Consider the following 23,911-nt stretch of genomic DNA (forward strand, 5'->3'; position numbering starts at 1 on the left):
ATAAGATCTGTTCATTAAAATGCACTTGTTCGTGGAACAAACCCTTGTAAGTTTGTTTCCATGTGAACCAAGAAGTATCATTTATCCTTGCGGAGAGTGACATGTTAAGCATGTTGAGGTGAGGAGACTTAAAGCTGCAATGCTCCTTTGGGAAAAATGCAAATTGTCTCTTCAGAGAGGAAGAGGACTAGAACTCTAGTGCCACCTATTGGAAGTAGCAATCCTAACAGTCAATGTCGACCCTTTAACGAGCCTTGTCACATGATTTTAGGATAAAAGCCAAACCAGAATCTCAATTTGCAGATACTGTTTCGGGATACTGCCCCTCGTCAGTGTAAAGTGGAGATCTCGTTTGGCTGATTGAGAGGCGTCTGACCGGGATCCAAGAAGTACATTTCTCCTTGCGGAGAGCGACATGTTAAGCATGTCGAGGTGAGGACATTGACTGTTAGGATTGCTTCTTCCTAACGTCACTCTCTGCAAGGAGAAATTATACTTCTTGGATCCCGGTCAGACGCCTCTCAATCAGCCAAACCAGATCTCCACTTTGCACTTACGAGGGGCAGTACCCCGAAACACCGTGTCTGCAAAATGAGATTCTGGTTTGGCTCTTTTCCTAAGTCATGTGACAAGGCTCGTTAAAGGGTTGACATTGTCTGTTAGGATTGCTACTTCCAGTAGGTGGCACTAGAGTTCTAGTCCGCTTCGTCTTTGAAGAGACAACTTGCATATTTCCATGTGAAAAAATTCAGTTATATTTGATAAGGCAAAACTTTTTTTTAATAAATATCAAGCTAGGCCAGCGACTATGTCTAAGCTTTTAATTTTTGCTGTCTGTGTATTTGAGTCTAACATCCTGCAAGAAGAACAGTAAGTGCCACTGCTGGAATCAGTCCCTAGTTTATGCTGCCTCAGATTGGGAAACACAAACCTGGTCAGAGATTCCCCCTAAATATGTATTGTTATGAATATGAAAGAGGTAAAGCAAGTGTTAATAAAGCATTAGTACATTCTAAGACACAGGAGTTTTTTTTATGTGTTTGAGGTTTATTTACAGAGAATATATAATCATGCAGTTTCATAAAATACAACTTTTGTCACTTATAACAGCCTAATTATACAGCTTTAAAGGGAACCTGTCAGAATTTCACACCCTCAAAAAGTCATATGCGCATGTAGCTCTTTTAAAGACAAACCCAGCATTACCTTTACATGGCCGGTCTGTTACTCCATTACTGAGACATCAGCGTTTGAATTGAAATGCAAATGGATATGGTAGAGCTGAAGCCTAACAGCAGCACTATTCCCCATTCCAGGGCCACCTCCTCCTCCTCCTCCTCCTCCTCCTCGACTGCCTGCTCTGTGACTTCAGGCAAAGAAGCTGTCATTCAAGAGGAGGAGGCGCTGGATGGAGAAACGAGCTGAAGTTGCAGACGTTTCAGCTCTACCATAGACATTTGCATATCAATTCAAACACCGAGTTTTCTGTAATGGCAGGACAGACCAGACATGTAAAGGTATTGCTGGACTTGTCTTTGAAAGAGCTACACATATAAATAGTTTGGGATGTAAAATCCTGCTGACAGATTCCCTTCAACAATTTACAACCAGAAAATATTTTTATTGGGTGATTAATCAAAACTAGTAAATTGCAGAGGAAGAATTCATATCAACAGCCAGGCTGCAGCTTTTATGTTCTATAGAGTCCTTGAAAAATTAGCTACATATATTTTCTTGCCTTCGACAACACCTCTACTTTTCCCATATACTAGTTTTGCTACTTCTCCCACATATTGTGAAAAATGTATCTGTAACTTAACCTTAGGTTAAAAAAGAAAAAATGAACATAGAACAACTATTTTTAAACACACAAAAAGCATTAAACAAGACAATCTTCTTTTCATATGCTATGCATCATCTATCAGTTTTTCTCCTTTCTCCTCTTCTTTCCTTTTCTCCAAGTCTTCCTCTTCATCTGTAAATAAATCATTCTGGCCATAAGCAAGAGTAGTATGGGCCAGGTCCACTTCAATTGGGAAAATATCTGCCTCCTTCAGAACCTCATAGCACTGGTCATCATATTTAGACATGGCCGAAACAAAACGCTGAAGCTGGAACACTATGTCTTGAACTGAGGAGGAAAGGCAGAATTAGTCAAAGACCCAAGATTACACCCCCAGAGGCTTTCTAAATAAGAATAAACAGCTACACTAAAAAGCTCTATACACATTATATTATGGCTGCAAGCAGGGCCGGCGCCAGGTTTTTGTGGGCCCCTTTAAACACATACCATGATTCCTGATGCACAGATACGGCAGAGAAATATAGTACAGTACAGAACATACAATACATAAAGGCATCTGGTCAATGACTTCACTTTTCTATTGCACCAATTTGTATAGATAACACCCCCAAGGGCACAAAACACACACTGTATATTTAGTGAAAAATTGACAAGATAGGATCTGCACCTTGGCCCGAAATATGCAGCTCATCATATGGCCCTATACATGAGCCTTTATACCAGGGGTATCAAACACGGGGCCCCTCCGGCTGATTCATGCGGCCCGCCAGCACATAGACCCCGTAACGATTGCGCTCGCTCCAGCAGCCACCAGCATCCACGCTGTATTGCAGTGTATGGCCGCGCAGAGACCGGCTCTCTGCACAGCAATACTAATGTCAGCCGCGGCCTATCAGAGGCCAGCAGCTGACATCTGCGAATGGCAGTGACGTCATACGCTGCTGCGCCGGGATGCAGATGTCAGCTGCTGGCCTCTGATAGGCCGCGGCTGACATTAGTATTGCTGTGCAGAGAGCCGGTCTCTGCGCGGCAATACACTACACTACAGCGCTGATGTCGGCAGCTCTTGGACCAGGCTGCGATCATCAAGGGGTCGATGTGCCTGCGGGCCACAGGAGCAGAAAGGACGCCGAGGGAACGGAGGACAGGTGAGAAGAATATTTTTTTTTCTTCTCTGTTAGGTCTATGTGAAAATGGGGGGGACCTGGATGGGGGACATGTCTGCAATATATGGGGGGACCTGGATGGGGGACATGTCTGCAATATATGTGGGGGACCTGGATGGGGGATATGTCTAATATATGGGGGGACCTGGATGGGGGACATGTCTAATATATGGGGGGACCTGGATGGGGGACATGTCTAATATATGGGGGGACCTGGATGGGGGACATGTCTAATATATGGCGAGACCTGGATGGGGGACATGTCTGCAATATATGGGGGGACCTGGATGGGGGACATGTCTAATATATGGGGGGACCTGGATGGGGGACATGTCTAATATATGGGGGGACCTGGGTGGGGGACATGTCTAATATATGGGGGGGACCTGGATGGGGGACATTTCTGCAATATATGGGGGGACCTGGATGGGGGACCTGTCTGCAATATATGGGGGGGACCTGGATGGGGGACCTGTCTGCAATATATGGGGGGGGGACCTGGATGAGGGAACTGTCTGCAATATATGGGGGGACCTGGATGGGGGACATGTCTAATATATGGGGGGGGACCTGGATGGGGGACCTGCTGCAATATATGGGGGGGGCCTGGATGGGGCACTTGTGTCTGCAATATATGGGGGAACCTGGATGGGGTACATGTCTGCAATATATGGGGGAACCTGGATGGGGCACATGTCTGCAATTTATGGGGGAACCTGGATGAGGCACATGCAATATGGGGACATGGATGGAGGACATAACGACAAGAATGGGACCAGGATGGGGCCATATCTACAAGATGGGGACCAGCCTGGGGCATTACTACAAGATAGGGACCAGCGTCGGGCACATTACTACAAGATAGGGACCAGCATCGGGCACATTACTACAAGATAGTGACCAGCGTGGTTTTCCATCGGATAGCATTCAGACCAATGTTAATCTGTCAGTGAAAAAATTGCAGCATGCTGAGATTTCAACTTGAATTTGAAAGCCACTCACCCATTCAAGTCTATGACTGCTTGGAAAACATCAGACTGCACACGGATTACATCTGAGTTTAGCCCGCTATCTGTGGACTCACAGAATGGAGAATATGCACACATTTTTTGTCCATATTCTCCGATCATCTGAGAGAATCAGATCACATGATCAGAGTGTCATTACCATAATCGACCTGATTTCGGATGAGAGAATCTACAGTCGTGTGAGCGAGCCATCAAGAACAAAACTCTACCTAGTCATGCAGAATAGTATTTCCCGAAGCCCTCCTACCCCTTTTTGTCACTAAATGTAAGACACCTGCATGGACCAGTATCGGAATTTCCATTTGATATCAGCCTTCAATATAATGCTGCTTTCACAGCCATTGTCATCGCAGCACTTTGTCAGTATGGGAACTAGAGTCGAATAAATTTTTCAAAATTCGGTTCCGATTACAATCGGTGGTAAATATTGTTTTTGCAATATTCGCCGAACACAGCCAAACTCATTGAAGTCAAAGGAAGTAGAAATTACTGAATATGTTCGGATACCAGCATGGCATGAATATGTCAAATTCAGATTCGGAGACCGATTCTGAACATTTTTGCTCAACTCTAATTGGAACCTCGATAACCATTTACATGAGAAGGTTTACTCATTAGTCTCACCATGTTTCTGATCCAGAAGTTCAATCTTTTCCAAGACATCTTTTCGCATTTTAGCAAACCGTGCACGTGCTTCTTGTCGACATCTCAATATTAAGCGATATTCATAATTTCCTGTGCCAACACGATACAAAGGTTCTCCTAGTGCCTAGAGAAAAAAAAAAACTTTTTTAAGCTAAAAACATACAGTATTAGATTTGATTCAGAAAAATGTTCTCCGTTTCCTATTTTATACCCTATGTTTAAATGGAACCTGCCAGGATGAGTCTTGTCCTGGCCCTAGTGTTTTTCAACAATTTTATAACTGATCTAGATAAGGGAACTGAAGGTAAACTAATCACATTTGCAGAGATGCAAAGCTAGGAGGGATGGCTAACACTAGAGAAGACAGACATAGGATTCAGAAGGATCTAGATAAGGTGGAATAATGGGCAGTGGGCTAATAAAATTGTATTTAACAGGGAGAAATGCAAAATTCTGCATATGGGCAAGAAAAACAAAAATTACATCTACAGAATGGGAGGAATAGAACTAAGCAACAGCACGTGAGAAAAAGACTTGGGTATACTAACAGATCAGATACTGCACATGAATCAACAGGGTGATACAGCAGCAAAAAGGCAAAAATGATTCTACGGTGTATTAAGAGAAGCATAGAGTCTAGCTCAAATGAAGTAATTATCCCCCTCTACTCCTCCTTGGTCAGGCCTCACCTGGAATTCTGTGTCCAGTTCTGGGAACCACATTTTAAAAAAGACATCAACAAACTGGAGCAAGTTCATAGAAGAGCTACCAAGATGGTGAGTGGACTGCAAAGTATGTCCTACGAGAAATGGTTAAAGGATCTGGGAATGTTCAGCTTGCAAACAAAAAGGATAAGAGGAGACTTAATAGCGGTCTATAATAATCTGAAGGGCTGTCACAGTGTAGAGGGATCATCCTTATTCTCATTTGCACATGGAAACACGAGAAGCAATGGAATGAAACTGAAAGGGTGAAGACACAGATTAGATATTAGAAGAAACTTTTTGACAGTGAGGGTGATCAACGAGTGGAACAGGCTTAGTTTTTCTGGAGATGCACCCCCTTTCTGTATTTTTTCTTTTTTTAACTCTTGGTTCAGTGGCCAAAAATACTGTGTGATGTGGTAGTTTCGAGGCTGTGCCCAAGTGTATCAGTGGCTGTGGAGGGGGTCATGGTGCCAGGTAGAAGTAGAAGGAAGGTCGGTTGGGGTTCGGTGGATAGATCTAGTGGGTTGGAGTGGTGTGTGAGTGAAATTGAAGGGTCACTGATAGGGGAAGGAAAGGTACAATGGACTGTGGGTGCTTGCTGTGATTGGACCCCATTGCTAGTGTGCTTGCTGATGGACGTCCTCTCACCATAGCGCTACCTTGTGTATGCAGTTTGTCTTCATTAGTGTACTATAACGACTGCTATTTTTATTCTCCTACCAGCTTCCTGTTTCTGTCATTACTGGCGCTGGTCTATTTCCATGCTGGCATAGTAATATTCTCTATGATGTCCAGCACGCCCTTTAGCTGTACAGACACCCCCTCACGACTGCTAAGTGCATCTCTCAGATGCCCACTTGTCTTTGGATGCCGCCACTCCTGTCATGTGGAAGGTGTCCTATCGCTATAAGAACCACAGGCGCATGTGAACTGTGGGTGATCGATGTGATTAGATGCTACTGCATGTGTGCTTGCAGTGTGATGTCCTCTCACAATAGCAACACTTTTTGCGCCCTTTCAGGCACTGTTTAACTGGCCATTGTTTGGTTACCATCTATCTCTGGGACTTGAAAAATGGGTCTTTGTATCCTGGAACACTTAGGGTACCGTTACACTAAACGATTTACCAACGATCACGACCAGCGATACGACCTGGCCGTGATCGTTGGTAAGTCGTTGTGTGGTTGCTGGAGAGCTGTCACACAGACAGCTCTCCAGCGACCAACGATACCGTAGTCCCCGGGTAACCAGGGTAAACATCGGGTTACTAAGCGCAGGGCCGCGCTTAGTAACCCGATGTTTACCCTGGTTACCATTGTAAATGTAAAAAAAAAAAAAAAACACTACATACTCACCTTCTGATGTCTGTCACGTCCCCCGCCGGCGGCTTCCCGCACTGACTGTGTCAGTGCCGGCCGTAAAGAACAGCACAGCGGTGACGTCACCGCTGTGCTCTGCTTTTACTTTACGGCCGGCGCTCACAGTCAGTGCGGGAAGCAGACGGCGGGGGACGTGACAGACACCCGAATGTGAGTATGGAGTTTTTTTTTACATTTACAATGGTAACCAGGGTAAACATCGGGTTACTAAGCGCGGCCCTGCGCTTAGTAACCCGATGTTTACCCTGGTTACAAGAGAACACATCGCTGAATCAGCATCACACACGCCGATCCAGCGATGACAGCAGGAGATCCAGTAACGAAAGAAAGTTTCAAACGATCTGCTACGACGTACGATTCTCAGCGGGGTCCCTGATCGCAGTAGCGTGTCAGACACAGCGAGATCGTATATATATCGCTGGAACGTCACGGATCGTGCCGTCGTAGCGACCAAAGTGCCACTGTGAGACGGTACCCTTAGTTGTTTGGGACTTTCCAATAAAATCCTTACTTACTTTACCTAATTTCTCTATCTCTGGTAATTTTTGTCATAATCAACAGAAGACCCAGGATTGAGGCTGCATCACTATCCCACCCCATCTTATTGCCGTTGTGCCCACCGCACAACCTTTCAAGTTGAGTTTGCATCTCACTCTTTATTTCTGCCTTTCACATACATTATCACCATAAGTTTGCGCTCTTTCTTGATTTTCTGCATTCCTATGAGGCTGTCACAGTAGCACTGGGAAGAGCCTGCGAGGGACGCAAAGGGACATGTCTGGCCCGGCTGTAAACTATATGGAGGGGAGCGACTACAGCTCTCACTTAGTAGGGAGCCGTGAGTTTATCAGCTACCTGCACTGCCCCCATGCTGGAAAGCAAGAGGCTTTCAGAATAATTTCATTTCACCTGTAGCCCCTGCTCCAGTGAACCGACTATATGGGACGTAAATGCCATTTACCTTCAGACTACCACTGTATGTGTAGGCACACAGTATTTTTGGAGATAACAGGTTCCCTATAAACAGTATCCTATAACCATTAAATAATACAAATTTTACTGCCCAATGCTATTCATCATACTTACTATGCTGCTGTACTCTTCATCATCCATTTCCTTCACTTTCAGACAGTATGACTGGAAAATATTGAATGGGGAATTACCATAAGCAAAATCTATGACAAATTTAGTAGCAAACAATCCAGCAATTATTTTATACAAACCCACAAAATAAATGTTTACACTGTGTAGCTTACTACAGTCGTAATATATTATATAAACATATAACCCAGCCCCATTTCCCCAATATCCTGAGGCAAGTTGCCCTAGTGTTAATATTTATTGTATTAACAATTGAAACGCCCCCAGGAGGAAGCTGTCGCGAAACGCGCGTCGGGGTTTGGTCTAGGTGTAGCGTGCCACTCGGCCACATACGATGAACACCATTCATCCAGGTATATGTATTTATTGGTTTCCGTAGCTTAGTCCTTTGTATGATGTGTAATTAGCACTGTTAGCAATATGGTTGTTATAGCGCTACTCATTATGCTACCACTGTTGTCAGCAACGCTGTCATTTCAGCGCGACTTATTGTGTTACTAGTACTGCTACAACACGCTGCCACTTTAGCGTGATTCATCGTGTTATATTGATTTGGTCTGGTGTTAGTTGCGGTCAACACTTATTCTATATGGGTTCTTAAATTGGTTGATGCATTTCAGCTATTAAATCTGCATATTTTGATGCTGACCCATGCTTGATTCATAATTATTATAAGGGCAATGTATTGAGCCTCAACAATCAGTGAGTGTTTTTCCCTTTTGTGACAGGCTCATAGGATCGCTAAGATTAAGGTTTTGCTGCTATTTTCATGCCCTATGTATTATTTATAGGCACTAGCACTTTAATAATTTCTATATCATAATTTTCAATTGTTAATACAATAAATATTAACACTAGGGCAACTTGCCTCAGGATATTGGGGGGCGCTTGTATACATGTAGGCACCTATATGCCTTGAGGTGTTTTCTCAGCATGCTATTTGTCCTGTGACACATTATTGTTTTTCATCTGGGATATTTTCTTATGCCCTAAATTTATATAATCGTAATGTTACTTGGAAACTGTTACAATTGAAATTTTCCCCTGGATTTATGTAGTTTTCACGCTTACCTATTATTACAGCTTTTTTACCGGTTTAGAGGCACTATTTTAATTGTTATGTATTGTTTTGTTGGTATATATGCTAATAAAGTTGTAACTTTAAAAAACAAAAAAAACAAAAACAAACTAAAAACACTTTTTGATTCAACGCAGTTTAATAACGTGATCGTTGATCAGTATGTTCATAGTCGTAATATATTATCTGAGTTGCCAAATTTAATCCACAACAAACCAGTTCTGCCAATTTTTGTTCTCGCACTTTCATTTCTTCCTCACCTTCTATCAAGAGCAAGTTATCATAAGTTATGACACAAAGAGGAAAAAAGTTTAGGAGACATGCCGGAACAGCCGAGAGAAGGTGGACATCTGAGTTACCAAGGGTTAATGGGATCATATATCAGAAAATACATGCAGTGAAATAAAAATGGTGCATGAAAGTAAAAAAGAGACTGGTGTCCAATCAAAAGAGAATATATATGCATACATCACCAGTCACATAGTCAAATGATTAGCCCAGCTTTCCCATCATAGATGATGGTGATGTCCCCCTGCTGGCCACTTTGACGTGCGTTTTGTGTTACTGCTTTCTCAAAAAGGGGAGTATTCCATCTAATCACTACTTGTATTAGGTGACGGAGTCTGAGCCACAGCTAAAGACGTTCCATGAACAGTTTAATCAATTTCATCCCACCATCAACTTGACACTCAACTACTCCTGTACTGAAATTAACTTTCTGGACACCATCATTAAGCTGCAGAACAATAAAATAGAGACATCCCTGTACCAGAAGCCAATCGACCGTCCAACATACCTTAAATGGGACAGTTTCCATCCAAAACACATAAAAAACTCCATTGTCTACAGCCAAGCCATCAGATACAATCGTATATGTTCCAACCCAATGGATAGGGATGAACACCTTGATCACATCAGAAAGACCTTTCTGAATCAGGGCTACCATCCAAGAACAATTGAAAATCAGATCACAAGAGCCACCAGAATATCAAGGAATCACCTGCTACATTACAAAACTAAAGAAGAAAATAACCGGGTGCCTCCAGTAGTCACCTACAATCCAAATCTAGAGGTGCTAAGGGGAGCTGCACGGAAATTACAACCTTTACTGCAAAAAGATGCCAGATTACAAGCAATTTTTCCAGACCCCCCACTACTGTGTTTTAGGCAGCCCCCAAATCTAAGAAGCATCATTGTCAGAAGCTCCCTGTCCTCTCCAACAGCTGCAGGTACCTTTCCTTGCAACCAGAAAAAATGTAAAATCTGTCCATTTATAATGACCACGGACAAGATAAAGATCCCCAATTCACATCAGGACTACAAGATACCAGGTACATTCAGCTGCGTCACTTCTAATGTGGTGTACCTAATTATTTGTACTAAATGTCCAACTGGGGGTCTGTATGTGGGGGAGACAGGGCAAAAGCTTAGAACAAGAATGAACTCTCATCGCCACACAATAAGAGAAAAAGAAATGGATATACCTGTGGCAATACATTTCTGTCTCCCAAATCATAACATTATGGACATGAAATTACTTGTGTTAAAGGGTAACTTCAAATCGCAGAAAGACAGGAGAGTCTGGGAATATAAACTGATGACGACCTTTGACACTCTAACTGCAGGAATGAATGTGTCACACGGATTTATGTCTTTTTACATCAACTAACTACAACTAAGGAACTTGCCCATCAGACCATGTGGGGTCATCACAACAGAACCAGACCCTAATCACAGGACAATAAAACAATCCTTATCTAAGAATTGGCCCAATATTTATGGACGTAACTGTTTATCACCCATGGTAATTCTGCTTCATGTCACCTGGCTTATCCATGGTTTTTTTCCCCTCTTCTTTTTTTTTTTTTAATCTATGCTATGTTGTGCATAAATATGTGATTCTTCAGAATTTGTTTTAGTCTTTGCCTGATGAAGAGATGTATGTAGTCTCGAAAGCTTGCAATTTGTTACCATCTTTTCAGTTAGCCATTAAAAGGTATCAACCACTGAGGACTCTCAATTCTAAATATTTTACTTGTATTAGTGAACTTTTCATAGGGAGTGAGGGATTTTCTCTCTCTCGGCCTTAGTACTATAAAAACTGCCTATGTGACTTTTGTTTTATCTTCTATCAAGAGCAGTCTATGGCAAAAATGAAGCAGATCCTCATGGAAATCTGTGACTTGATAGCGAGATCCATCATGGTGTCCGTTGGGGGCCCAAGCCATGCAAGCAAGGGAGGGTCAACTAAAGTAGGCCATATGTTTGAAACCATTAGGTTGAAGAGGGATTCATCAGTCTGGAAACATAACCAACCATAGCACCATTTCCTTTGATCACAGATTAAATGATAAAAAAAAGTTGCAAATTAGAAGTAACCAACAATAATTCTAACATACTATCACAAGATAGAGGGCACCACCATAAATATATCCATAAAATTAGATCCTGGATCTACCAAAACATGAAAAACCACAAACCCAAATACATAGAAAAAGACATGTTATAGTGGAGATCAGCAGGAAAATAATTAAATATAGAATACAAATTTTATTGAAGTAAACCGAGCAAGCTTAAACATTAAAAACAATTAAAAAGCAGAAAATGCCCACAATGACCAAGGAGAAAGCTAACCCCACGGACAATAATGACTTTTTGGCACCTTATAGGGAAAATATTCCAAAAACAATTACCGTAATCAAACAACAATTTTTGACAAGATATACAGAGTTTTTTTTATATATATGAGGGAGTCACATCAATAGGTTATATGAGATTATAGTCAAATGCCATATTGTTCTAAAGACCCAAGAAAATAACTTTCAAAATATACAAAAGAATGTTATGTCACCAAGCTATATGTGGATAATAGAGAGCATTTGTTACCAATGATAGCGCAGTCCCTGCAAGAACCTGAAGACAAAGGGGGGGGTCCATCAACCCACACGGACTTATGGCGTCTTGACTGATGGGTTTACGGACTGGAGAGACCTCTGCTGCATATATGGACTTCCTCACCTGACTGCACTAAATAAGTATAACGCCTTTGCTGTGGAAAACTTTGATCCTCACCGCTGTCTATTATGACTTGTTATTAGGCATTGCATAGCCTGTTAGGAAAGAAGTGATTTAACGTGGATAGGACTATATTGTCTTCTTATCCTTATATGGTGTGTCCCTGTTACCTTTCCCTTATATTTTTTTTGTGTGGGTTGATGGACCCCCCCCTTTGTCTTCAGGTTCTTGCAGGGACTGCGCTATCATTGGTAACAAATGCTCTCTATTATCCACATATAGCTTGGTGACATAACATTCTTTTGTATATTTTGAAAGTTATTTTCTTGGGTCTTTAGAGCAATATGGCATTTGACCATAATCTTATATAACCTATTGATGTGACTCCCTCATATATATAAAAACTCTGTATATCTTGTCAAAAATTGTTGTTTGATTAATTGTTTTTGGAGTTTTTTCCCTATCAGGTGCCAAAAAGTCATTATTGTCTGTGGGGTTGGCTTTCTCCTTGGTCATTGTGGGCATTTTCTGCTTTTTAATTGTTTTTAATGTTTAAAAGCTTGCTCGGTTTACTTCAATAAAATTTGTATTCTATATTTAATTATTTTCCTGTTGGTCTCCACTATAACATGTCTTTTTCTATGTATTTGGGTCAACAATAATTCTAAATAATATATTTTGGTTATACAGAATACTAGAACGTCTTTAGTATAGGTAAATAATTTGGATGTATTAACCACCTAAGAGCATCCAAAAATGTAAACAGAAGTGCAAAAAATAAATGCCCATTCAAGGGGTATGGATCAGGTTTTGGCAGTGAAATCATGGACAACAGGACAGGCCACAATACATCACGGGTACAGAAGCCTAGTCAAACAAAATTATATAGACCGCAAGGAGGAAGGAGGAGGTAAGGATAACAAATGAGGAGATCGGGGCAATCCAGGGGCTCGGCAGTCAAGGACATGGAGGTATAGGAGAGAGACTAAGTCATGAATCATAAAGTTCATGGAATGGTGAAAAAGTGTCTAGTGGGTGAAAAAAGGCCCTATTAAATACTGATGTACTGACTCTGCTGTTCAAGCGGAGGTTGGCAGCCTAGAAGCCTACGCCAGTGACACCCTCACGTGTCGATGACTGTCCCTCACTAGTAGACCCTATTATGCCCTATTCAAATAAAGTTTGTAAAAATCAGTTGCTCATTAAAACTTCAGGGACTCAGTTTTTAGGAGGTAGATCCATTGTGTTTCTCGTTGAAGAATGGACTGATCCCAGTCTCCTCACCTAAAAGGTTTGTGTACAATATCGATACCCATGAATCTAAGAACCTAGTTGTCCTAAATTATAACTAAAGAATCTAACATACCACAGTACAACTCAACCTGCATTCCAGATTTACGTACCACAAACCGGAAGTGGTGTTCTGCGTGGTCTGAGTGCAAGGCGCAGGATATGACACAGTGTGACTCGACTGTGTCCACAGCCCGGAAGTTATGACTTGCGCATACACACTTGAAAAAGCGTGCTGGCAGACAGAGTATCTCTCTGAGATTTTTCCGATCCTGCCGATACTTGAATATGTGGCCATGAGCCTTGTGTAAGGTAGAAACGCATCGGGCATATTATGGGTGAGTAATTAGAGCCATTTTCTTAAATCTTATGCTCCCACAAATGAATGAATGGAGTAATCAACTTTGAAGCTGAAAGAGATCAACCCTTTACTTAATAATAATGCTGATATACAGCTCTGGCAAAAATTAAGAGACCACCACATCAAAACCCTGTCATGGGCAGGCCAATCTCCAGGACTGAACCCCATTGAACACCTCTGGAATGTAATCAAGATGATGGATAGTTACAAGCCATCAAACAAAGAACTACTTACATTTTCTGCACCAGAAGCAGTGTGAAAGACTTTCCTTTTTTTCTTAAACCAGATAACCAAGAGAATTGAAAGCAATGGTCTACTTACCAAATATTCAAACTTAACATCAAGATATTTTTTGATAGTTAATTTTGTGTCAGGAATGGCTTTATTGAGGTATGTATTTAAATCATTCAGCATCTGTTGAAAAATAGTATATATCAGTTACACAATTATTTTTTCTATTAACATTAAATGCCCCCAAAATATTGGGAAATGAAAGCGGTTTCCTGGGATCACAATCTTGGTGGCATATGAAGAACTCAGTAGAGATGCTACAAGTATAGGTAATGCAGGTAAAATAAGGCAACATAAAAAAGACGTTCACGAACAGCCGATTGACGGAGTCAGACCTCCACTGATACTGGAAGCTTATCCTAAGGACAAACTGGGAATATTTGGATCCTTTATAGATTTTCGTTGATTGCATATCATTAAAATTGAAATGGACCCTTATCTGACTAAACAACTGAAATAGTTCAGGCTGTCTTAGAAAATCATGTAACTATAGTAGAGAAACGTCCTCATAGAGAAAAATGCTGGTAGCAATACTTTGGTGTTTGTAAGACGAAATTTCAACTGCTCCTTAAAGGGGTTGTCTGGTGTAAAATGATAAGTCTGCAGTCACTTTTTGTGTGAGGATTCTCTGATTTCTGTGCCAGGAGTGACGGTGATGTATCATTATACATACTTCCGGATAAAATCAGTCTTCAAAACAGCTAGGTCTAGGCACTCGCACACAATTTTTGAAGGAACTCAGAAGGAGGTTGTTCCAAACATCTAGGAGAATTAATCACAGATCTTCTGTCGATGTAGGTTTGTGCAAATCCGCCTGTCTGTTCATGTAATCCCAGAAAAACTTGAAGATGTTGATATCAGGGCTCCGTAGGTTCCCACAAAATGACGTAAATTTACATAGTGGCAATCTTGTGGGCACAGGAGTGATGCCCATACGATCGACGCAGAGAACCCTGCTTAAATTATAGCCGAGACTCGGTTGCACTGCAAGAAGTTGTGCCAGCACCGCCCCGGGCCGTTTAACCCCCAAAATGCCAAGATAAATAGCGGTAGCAGCATCTAGATGGCAGGGACCCTCTCCCTTTACATGGGCGCCCCGTGACATCATTGCAAAGTCCCGATCATTGCCATGACAACCTCCGGGACAGCCAGCTATGGCAACCGTTAGACCATGCCATGGTCTAAGAAGCTTCGGTGAGTGCAGCACTGACCGGTATGGTGAATTGCAATGCATTATACCAGCGATCAGAGTATGAAGTGTTAAAATCCCATAGAGGATCAAAGTTAAAGAAAAATAATAATAATAATAATAATAATAATTTTATTTATATAGCGCCAACATATTCCGCAGCGCTTTACAACTTATAGAGGGGACTTATACAGACAACAGACATTACAGCATAACAGAAATCACAGTTCAAAACAGATACCAGGAGGAATGAGGGCCCTGCTGCTCGCAAGCTTACAATCTATGAGGAAAAGGGGAGACACAAGAGGTGGATGGTAACAATTGCTTTAGTTATTTGGACCAGCCATAGTGTAAGGCTCGGGTGTTCATGTAAAGCTGCATGAACCAGTTAACTGCCTAAGTATGTAACAGTACAGACACAGAGGCTATTAACTGCATAAAGTGTATGAGAACATGATGGAGGAACGTAATTATGTTGTTGTTTTTTATTAATAGGCCACACAGGGATAATTAGGTTAATGCGTTGAGGCGGTAGGCCAATCTGAACAAATGAGTTTTTAGTGCACGCTTAAAACTGTGGGGATTGGGGATTAATTGTATTAACCTAGGTAGTGCATTCCAAAGAATCGGCGCCGCACGTGTAAAGTCTTGGAGACGGGAGTGGGAGGTTCTGATTATTGAGGATGCTAACCTGAGGTCATTAGCAGAGCGGAGGGCACGGGTAGGTTGGTAGACTGAGACCAGAGAGGAGATGTAGGGTGGTGCTGAGCCATGGAGTGCTTTGTGGATGAGGGTAGTAGTTTTGTACTGGATTCTGGATTGGATGGGTAGCCAGTGTAATGACTGGCACAAGGTAGAGGCATCGGTGTAACGGTTGGCGAGGAATATGATCCTGGCAGCAGCATTCAGGACAGATTGGAGCGGGGAGAGTCTGGTAAAAGGTAGGCCAATTAGTAGAGAGTTACAATAGTCCAGACGAGAATGAATAAGTGAGACAGTAAGAGTTTTTGCAGAGTCGAAAGTAAGAAAAGGGCGAATTCTGGAAATGTTTTTGAGATGCAGATAAGAAGAGCGAGCCAGTGATCGGATGTGGGGGGTGAATGAAAGCTCGGAATCAAGGATGACTCCAAGGCAGCGGGCATGTTGCTTTGGAGTAATGGTGGAACCGCACACAGAGATGGCAATGTCGGGCAAAGGTAGGTTTGTAGAGGGAGAGAACACGAGGAGTTCAGTTTTTGACAGGTTCAGTTTCAGATAGAGGGAGGACATGATGTTAGAGACAGCGGTAAGACAATCACTGGTGTTTTCTAAAAAGGTCGGCGTGATAACAGGAGAAGAGGTATATAATTGGGTGTCGTCAGCATAGAGATGGTACTGGAAACCAAATCTACTGATTGTTTGTCCAATAGGGGCAGTATACAAAGAGAAGAGGAGGGGGCCTAGGACTGATCCTTGAGGAACCCCAACAGTAAGGGGAAGGTGAGAGGAGGAGGAACCAGCAAAACAAACAGTGAAGGATCGGCCAGAGAGATAGGAGGAGAACCAAGAGAGAACGGTGTCCTTGAGGCCGATGGAGCGGAGCATAGTGAGGAGGAGTTGATGATCCACAGTGTCGAATGCTGCGGAGAGATCCAAGAGAATTAGCATGGAATAGTGACCATTAGATTTAGCTGTTAGTAGGTCATTAGAGACTTTAGTGAGGGCAGTTTCAGTAGAGTGTAAAGAGCGGAAACCAGATTGAAGAGGGTCGAGAAGAGAATTATCTGAGAGATAGCGGGTAAGACGGGAGTGGACCAGGCGTTCCAGGAGTTTAGAGATGAAGGGAAGATTAGAGACAGGTCTATAATTAGCGGCACAATTTTGATCGAGGGAGGGCTTTTTAAGTAGTGGATGTATGATGGCATGCTTAAATGAGGAGGGAAAAATACCGGAAGTGAGGGAAAGGTTGAATATTTTTGTTAGGTGAGAGGTGACAGCCGGGGAAAGGGACTGGAGGAGATGCGACGGAATGGGGTCGCTGGTGCAAGTGGTCGGGCGAGAAGATGCAAGGAGCCTGCTTACTTCTTCTTCTGTAACTGGTTCAAAGTCAGAGAGTGAACTAGATGCAGTGGGGGAGGGAGGACAGTGCTTGGTATGAAGAGATTGGGAAATGATTTCCTGTCGAATGTGGTCAATTTTTTCTTTGAAGTAATTGGCCAGATCGTCAGCGTGGAGATCTGTGGTTGGGGCCTGCTCTCTTGGGTTGAGTAGGGACCGGAAAGTGTCAAAGAGACGTTTAGGGTTATTGGACAGAAAAAGCAAAGTACAAATGTAAAAAAAAAAAAAAAACCTCATAAAATAAACAAAGTGAAACAATCTTAAACCAATAAATAGGTATGTTTATGTAAAAAAAAAGAAAGAAAGAAAAACACATATTTGGCATCGCCACATCTGGAACAAACCGACCTATAAAACTGTCAAACTATTTAAGCCTTTCAATGAACTCAGTAAAAAAAAAAAAAGTGGCAAAAAACCCTGCTTTTTCATCATATCGCCCCCCCTCCCCCCCCAAAAAAAGTGGAATAAATCACGATCAAAAAGTCAAATGTAAACAGAAAATAGTATAGCTGAAAATGTTATGTCCCACAAATGACAAGCCACTACACACCTCCGTCAGTGGAGAAATAAAAAAAAGTTACAGCTCTGAAAATGTAGTGGCGCAAAAACAATCCTTTTTCTATAAAATTGTTTTTATTGTGTAAAACTAGCAAAGCATAAAAAAATAGTTGTACTGACCCGAAGAATAAAGCTGTCTTATCACTTTTACCATATGGTGAACAGCGTGAAAAACAAAAAAAATTCCTGAGTTGCTGGTTTTTGTTCATTCGTCCTCCTAAAAATTGAAATAGAAAACGATCAAAAAATGTCATGTGCCCGAAAATGGTACCAATAAAAACGTCAAATCGTCCCACAAAAAACAAGCCCTCACATGACTGTGGGCCTAAATATAGAAAATGTAGCTCTCATAAAATGGGGAAGCTAACACTTTATTTTGAAAAAAAAGTCTTTTACTGAGTAACAGCAGCCAAACATAAAAAACTATACAAATTTCGTAGAGCTATAATGGCACCGACCAGAAAAATAAAGTAATCCAATCACTTACAACGCACGAGAAACAGGGTTAAAGAAAAATAAAACCAATTCTTCACTCTGCCTCACAAACATCGCAGTTAGGCTTGGCTCACATTTATCCTGAACTCTACAATGAGCGCTTACACCAGGGATTCCATGTAAATCTCTGAAATACATGATTAAGACGGAACCCCGGGTGGAAGATTCCCTATAATGAGGCAGTTAGAGTTACTGTGTACACCGTTTGACCTGTGATCTGGCAGTGTCTGTCTTTTTAGGTGTGCATAGAAGCACAGTCAGCCACAGTTTTGTGAACTTCTGAAAAGGACAACGCTGAACAGAAAGCCAGATAAAGTACAGAGTAACGCTGCTGCCTCATAGTGAATGTCGAGGGTTCCATTTGAATCACATAATTCGGAGATTTAGATGGAAACCACAAAGTAAGTGCTCAGCAATGAGCGCAGGATAAATGTAATACAAAATGTTCCCAATAAAAGCTCAACTCAATCCACAAAAAAGCAAGTCCCCACTCAGGTCAGTCATCTGCCAATGGAAATATAGAGGCTTCCACGTTACTACTAGTACAAAGGCACTGGAAAAATGCTATGGCTGCTCGCACACCAAAAGAAATCCACTACGGCTTGTTTCTGGAAAACACCCATGGAGTAAAAAATCAGCACTACAACTGTAGATAAATTCCTAGAGGGGGGAAATTTCCATAATGGGGTCACTTGAGAGGGGATTCTGTTCTTCTGGCACATAGGGTCTCTGTATATGGGGTCTGCAAACTATTGTATGATAATTTGTTCTCCAAGAGTCTAATAGCGTTCCGTCCCTCCCAAGTCTCGCCGTGTGGCTAAGCAGTACTGTACAGACACATATGGGTTATTGCCAAGGTCAGCAGAAATTGTGTGACACATTTTGGTGCCCTTTATAGCCATTTCCCAGTGTAAAAATGTAAAATCTGGGGATAAAACAAAATTTTGGTGGTAAAAATAATTATTTTGTCTTCACTGCCCAATGGTATAATTTCTTTGACCCATCCGTGGTGTCAATATGATCACTGCACCCCTAGATGAATTCATTGAGAGATGTAATACGTAAAATGGGCTCAATTATGGATGTTTCTGCTGTTCTGGCACTCCAGGGGCATTCCTAGTGGGTCATGGCAACCCCAAAACCATAACAACAAAATCTGCAGTATAATATGGGGCTCCTTCCCGTCTGAACTTTCCGCTGTGCCTGAAAAGGGTTTCCCAATTACATGTTGGGTATTGGCGCACTCAGGAGACATTGCACAACAAATTGTGAGGTTCATTTTTCCCTAATAGCCCCAATAAAAATTAAAAACTTGGGGCTAAAACATTTTAGTGGTAAAAATGTAATTATTCTTTCTTCACCACTCAATGGTATAACATTCTGTGAGGCACAGGTGGTGTCAATATGATCACTGCACCCTTAGATAAATTAAATTGGGGGTGTAGTTTGCAAAATGAGGTCACTTATGGGGCGGTTCTGCCGTTGTGGAACCTCAGGGGCTCTGCCAATGTGACATGGCACCCTCAATAATGTTCTCGGAAAATATCTGAACTCCAATATGGCACGTCTTCCCTTCTGAGATTCGCACTGTGCCTCACATGTAAGATATTCGCGTACTCAGGAGAAATTAAGCAACAAATCGTGTTGTTCATTTTCTCCTATTATCTATTTTGATAATTAAAAACTTGGGGCGAAAGCAACATTTTAGTGGAAAAAAATGGTAACTTGCCACTTATGCAGCCTAATGTTATACAATTCTTCAAATGGTCTTATAAATGCTCACATGTTTGCAAAATGGGGTCACTTAGGGGTTTCTGCTATTTTGGCATGTCAGGGCCTCTTCAAATGTAACATGGCATCCTCAATGTATTTAAGCCATAATTGAGCTCCAGAATTGAGGTGGCGCTCCTTCCCTTCCAAGACATGCCGTGCGCGCAAACAATAGTTTTACACTAACTATGGGGTATCCCTGTACTCAGGAGAAGTTGAAAAACAAATTGTATGGTCCATTTTCTCCTGTTACCCTTGTGAAAATAAAAGAAATGAGGGTAAAACCAAGGTTTTTGCGGGAAAAATGTATTTTCTCATTTAACGGCTCAACGCTATAAAATTCTATGCAGCACCTGTGGGTTCAAGGTGCTCACCTCACCTGTAGATAAACCCAGGGTATAGTTTCGAAAATTGGGTCACTTGTGGGGGGTTTCCACTTTTTAGGCACATCAGGGGCTCTGCAAATCCAACATGGCATTCGCTGTCTACTCAAGCCAATTTTGCATTCCAAAAGTAAAGTGGCACTACTTCTCCTCCGAGCTTTGTCGTATGCTTAACCCCCAAAGGTGGTCTGCACGTTAATGACCGGGCCAATTTTTACAATTCTCACCACTGTCCCTTTATGAGGTTACAACTCTGGAACGCTTCAACGGATCCTGATGATTTTGACATTGTTTTCTCGTGACATATTGTACTTCATGATAGTGGTAAAATTTCTTTGATATTACCTGCATTTATTTGTGAAAAAAATGGAAATTTGGCGAAACTTTCGCAATTTTCCAACTTTGAATTTTTATGCCCTTACATCACAGAGATGTCACACAAAATACTTAATAAGTAACATTTCCCACATGTCTACTTTACATCAGCACAATTTTGGAACCAATATTTTTTTTTGTTAGGGAGTTAATAAGGGTTAAAAGTTGACTAGCAATTTCTCATTTTTACAACACCATTTTTTTTTTAGGGACTACATCACAAGTGTGACACCATTCTAAAAACTGCACCCCTCAAGGTGCTCAAAACCACATTCAAGAAGTTTATTAACCCTTCAGGTGTTTCACAGGAATTTTTGTAATGTTTAAAAAAAAAAAAAATAAAAATGAACATTTAACTTTTTCACAAAAAATGTACTTCTGATACAATTAGTCTTATTTTATTAAGGGTAACAGGAGAAGTTGGACCCCAAAAGTTGTTGAGCAATTTGTCCTGAGTACGCTGATACCCTATATGTGGGGGTAAACCACTGTTTGGGCGCATGGCAGAGCTCGGAAGGGAAGGAGCGCCGTTTGACTTTTCAATGCAAAATTGACTGGAATTGAGATAGGATGCCATTTCGCGTTTGGAGAGCCCCTGATGTGCCTAAACATTGAAATACCCCACAAGTGACACCATTTTGGAAAGAAGACCCCATAAGGAACTTATCTAGATGTGTTGTGAGAACTTTGAACCCACAAGTGTTTCACTACAGTTTATAACGCAGAGCCGTGAAAATAAAAATTCTTTTTTTTTTCCACAAAAATAATTTTTTAGCCCCCAGTTTTGTATTTTCCCAAGGGTATAAGGAGAAATTGGACCCCAAAAGGTATTGTTCAATTTGTCCTGAGTACAGAGATACCCCATATGTGGGGGAGAACCACCGTTTGGGCTCACGGCAGAGCTTGGAAGGGAAGGAGCGCCATTTTTAGTGCAGACTTAGATGGATTGGTCTGCAGGCATCACGTTGCATTTGCAGAGCCCCTAATGTACCTAAACAGTAGAAACCCCCCACAAATGACCCCATATTGGAAACTAGACCCCCCAAGGAACTTATCTAGATGTTTTGTGAGAACTTTGAACCCCCAAGTGTTTCACTACAGTTTATAACGCAGAGACATGAAAATAAAAAAATCATTTTTTCCCCACAAAAATGATTTTTTAGCCCCCAATTTTATATTTTCCCAAGGGTACCAAGAGAAATTGGACCACAAAAGTTGTTGTCCAATTTGTCCTGAGTACGATGATACCCTATATGTTGGGGTAAACCCCTGGTTGGGCGCACCAGAGAGCTCGGAAGGGGAGGAGCACTGTTTTACTTTTTCAACGCAGAATTGGCTGGAATTGAGATCGGACGCCATGTCGCGTTCGGAGAGCCCCTAATGTGCCTAAACAGTGGAATCCCCTCAATTCTAACTGCAACCCTAACCCGAACACACCCCTAACCCTAATCCCAACCCTAACCATAACCCTAACCACAACCCTAACCCTAATCCCAACCACGCCCCTAACCCCAACACACCACTAACCCTAATCCCAACCATAACCCTAAACATACCCCTAACCCTGACACACACCTAACCCTAATCCCAACAGTAAATATAATCCAAACCCTAACCCTAATTTTAGCCCCAACCCTAACTTTAGCCCCAACCCTATCCCTAGCCCCAACCCTAACTGTAGCACTAACCCTAACTTTAGCCCCAACCCTAATCCTAACTTTAGCCCTAAGCCTAACTTTAGCCCCAACCCTAACTGTAGCCCTAACCCTAACTTTAGCCCCAACCCCAACCCTAATGGGAAAATGGAAATAAATACATTTTTTAAATTTTATTATTTTTACCTAAGTAAGGGGGTGATGAACAGGGGTTTGATTTACTATTTATAGAAAGGTTTTTAGCGGATTTTTATGATTGGCAGCTGTCACACTAAAAGACGCTTTTAATTGCAAAAAATAGCTTTTGCATCTCCACATTTTGAGAGCTATAACTTTTCCATATTTTGGTCCACAGAGTCATGTGAGGTCTTGTTTTTCGCGGGAAGAGTTGATGTTTGTATTAGTACCATTTTCAGGCACATAAAATTTTTTGATTGCTTTTTATTGCGCTTTTTGTGAGGCAGGATGACCAAACAGCAGTTCATGAATTTCTCTTTTTTTTTTTAGGAGGGGGGCATTTATACCGTTCCGCGTTTGGTAAAATTGATAAAGCAGTTTTATTCTTTGGGTTAGTACGATTACAGCGATACCTCATTTATATCTTTTTTTATGTTTTGGCGCTTTTAAACGATAAAAACTATTTTATATAAAAAATAATTATTTTTGCATCGCTTTATTGTGAGGACTATAACTTTTTAATTTTTTCGCTGATGATGCTGTATGGCGGCTCGTTTTTTGCAGGACAAGATGACGTTTTCAGCGGTACCATGTGTATTTATATCCGTCTTTCTGATCGCGTGTTAGTCCACATTTTGTTCAGTGGTATGATAATAAAGCTTTTTTTTTTCCCTCGTTTTTTTTTTTACGGTGTTCACTGAAGGGGTTAACTAGTGGGACAGTTTTATAGGTCGGGTCGTTACAGACGCAGCAATACTAAATATGTGTACTTTTATTGTTTTTTTTATTTAGATAAAGAAATGTATTTATTGGAACAATATTTTTTTTCTATATTTAGGAATTATTTTTTTAAATTTTTTTTACACATGTGAATATTTTTTTTTTACTTTTTTACTTTGTCCCAGGGTGGATCATCATGCTATAGTGTCAGATCTCCGATCTGACACTTTGCAAAGCACTGTGTCAGATCAGCGATCTGACAGGCAGTGCAGTAGGCTTTCCGGCACCTGCCCTCAGCAGGTGCTTGCAAGCCACCTTCCTACAGGACCCGGAAGGAGCCCCGCGGCCATTTTGGATCCGGGGCCTGCGGGGAGTAGACGCTCGGAACAACGCGATCACATCGTGTTGTTCCGAGGGTCTTAGGGAAGAATGCAGGGAGCCCCCTCCCTGCGTGATGATTCCCTATGCCGCCGAAATGCTGCGATCATGTTAGATCGCAGTGTTCCGGGGATTAATGTGCCAGATGTCAGCTGTAATAATCACCTGACACCCGGCGGCAATCGTCCGCGCTGCCCCCGTGAGCGCGGCCATTCGCCTATGATATACTATCCCGTCCCTGGGAATTAA

At 41.7% G+C, this 23,911-nt stretch overlaps 1 protein-coding gene across 5 annotated transcripts in view; it reads right to left on the reverse strand.

Annotated features, from left to right (window-relative positions):
* Positions 1–1,034: 1,034 nt before the first annotated feature.
* PICK1 (protein interacting with PRKCA 1) overlaps positions 1,035–23,911 on the reverse strand; it is a 205,500-nt gene continuing 182,623 nt past the window's right edge. For all 5 annotated transcript variants that reach the window (XM_077277900.1, XM_077277902.1, XM_077277901.1 and 2 more), the window contains exons 10-13: positions 13,896–13,988; positions 7,816–7,866; positions 4,623–4,767; positions 1,035–2,131 (exon numbers count right to left, since the gene is read on the reverse strand). In XM_077277900.1, the coding sequence (XP_077134015.1) occupies positions 1,908–2,131; positions 4,623–4,767; positions 7,816–7,866; positions 13,896–13,988 (513 nt within the window). In that variant the 3' untranslated portion in view covers positions 1,035–1,907. The remainder of the gene's footprint in view (positions 2,132–4,622; positions 4,768–7,815; positions 7,867–13,895; positions 13,989–23,911) is intronic.

This window comes from Ranitomeya variabilis, chromosome 8 (assembly GCF_051348905.1).
Source record: "Ranitomeya variabilis isolate aRanVar5 chromosome 8, aRanVar5.hap1, whole genome shotgun sequence".
Lineage (NCBI taxonomy): Eukaryota > Metazoa > Chordata > Amphibia > Anura > Dendrobatidae > Ranitomeya > Ranitomeya variabilis.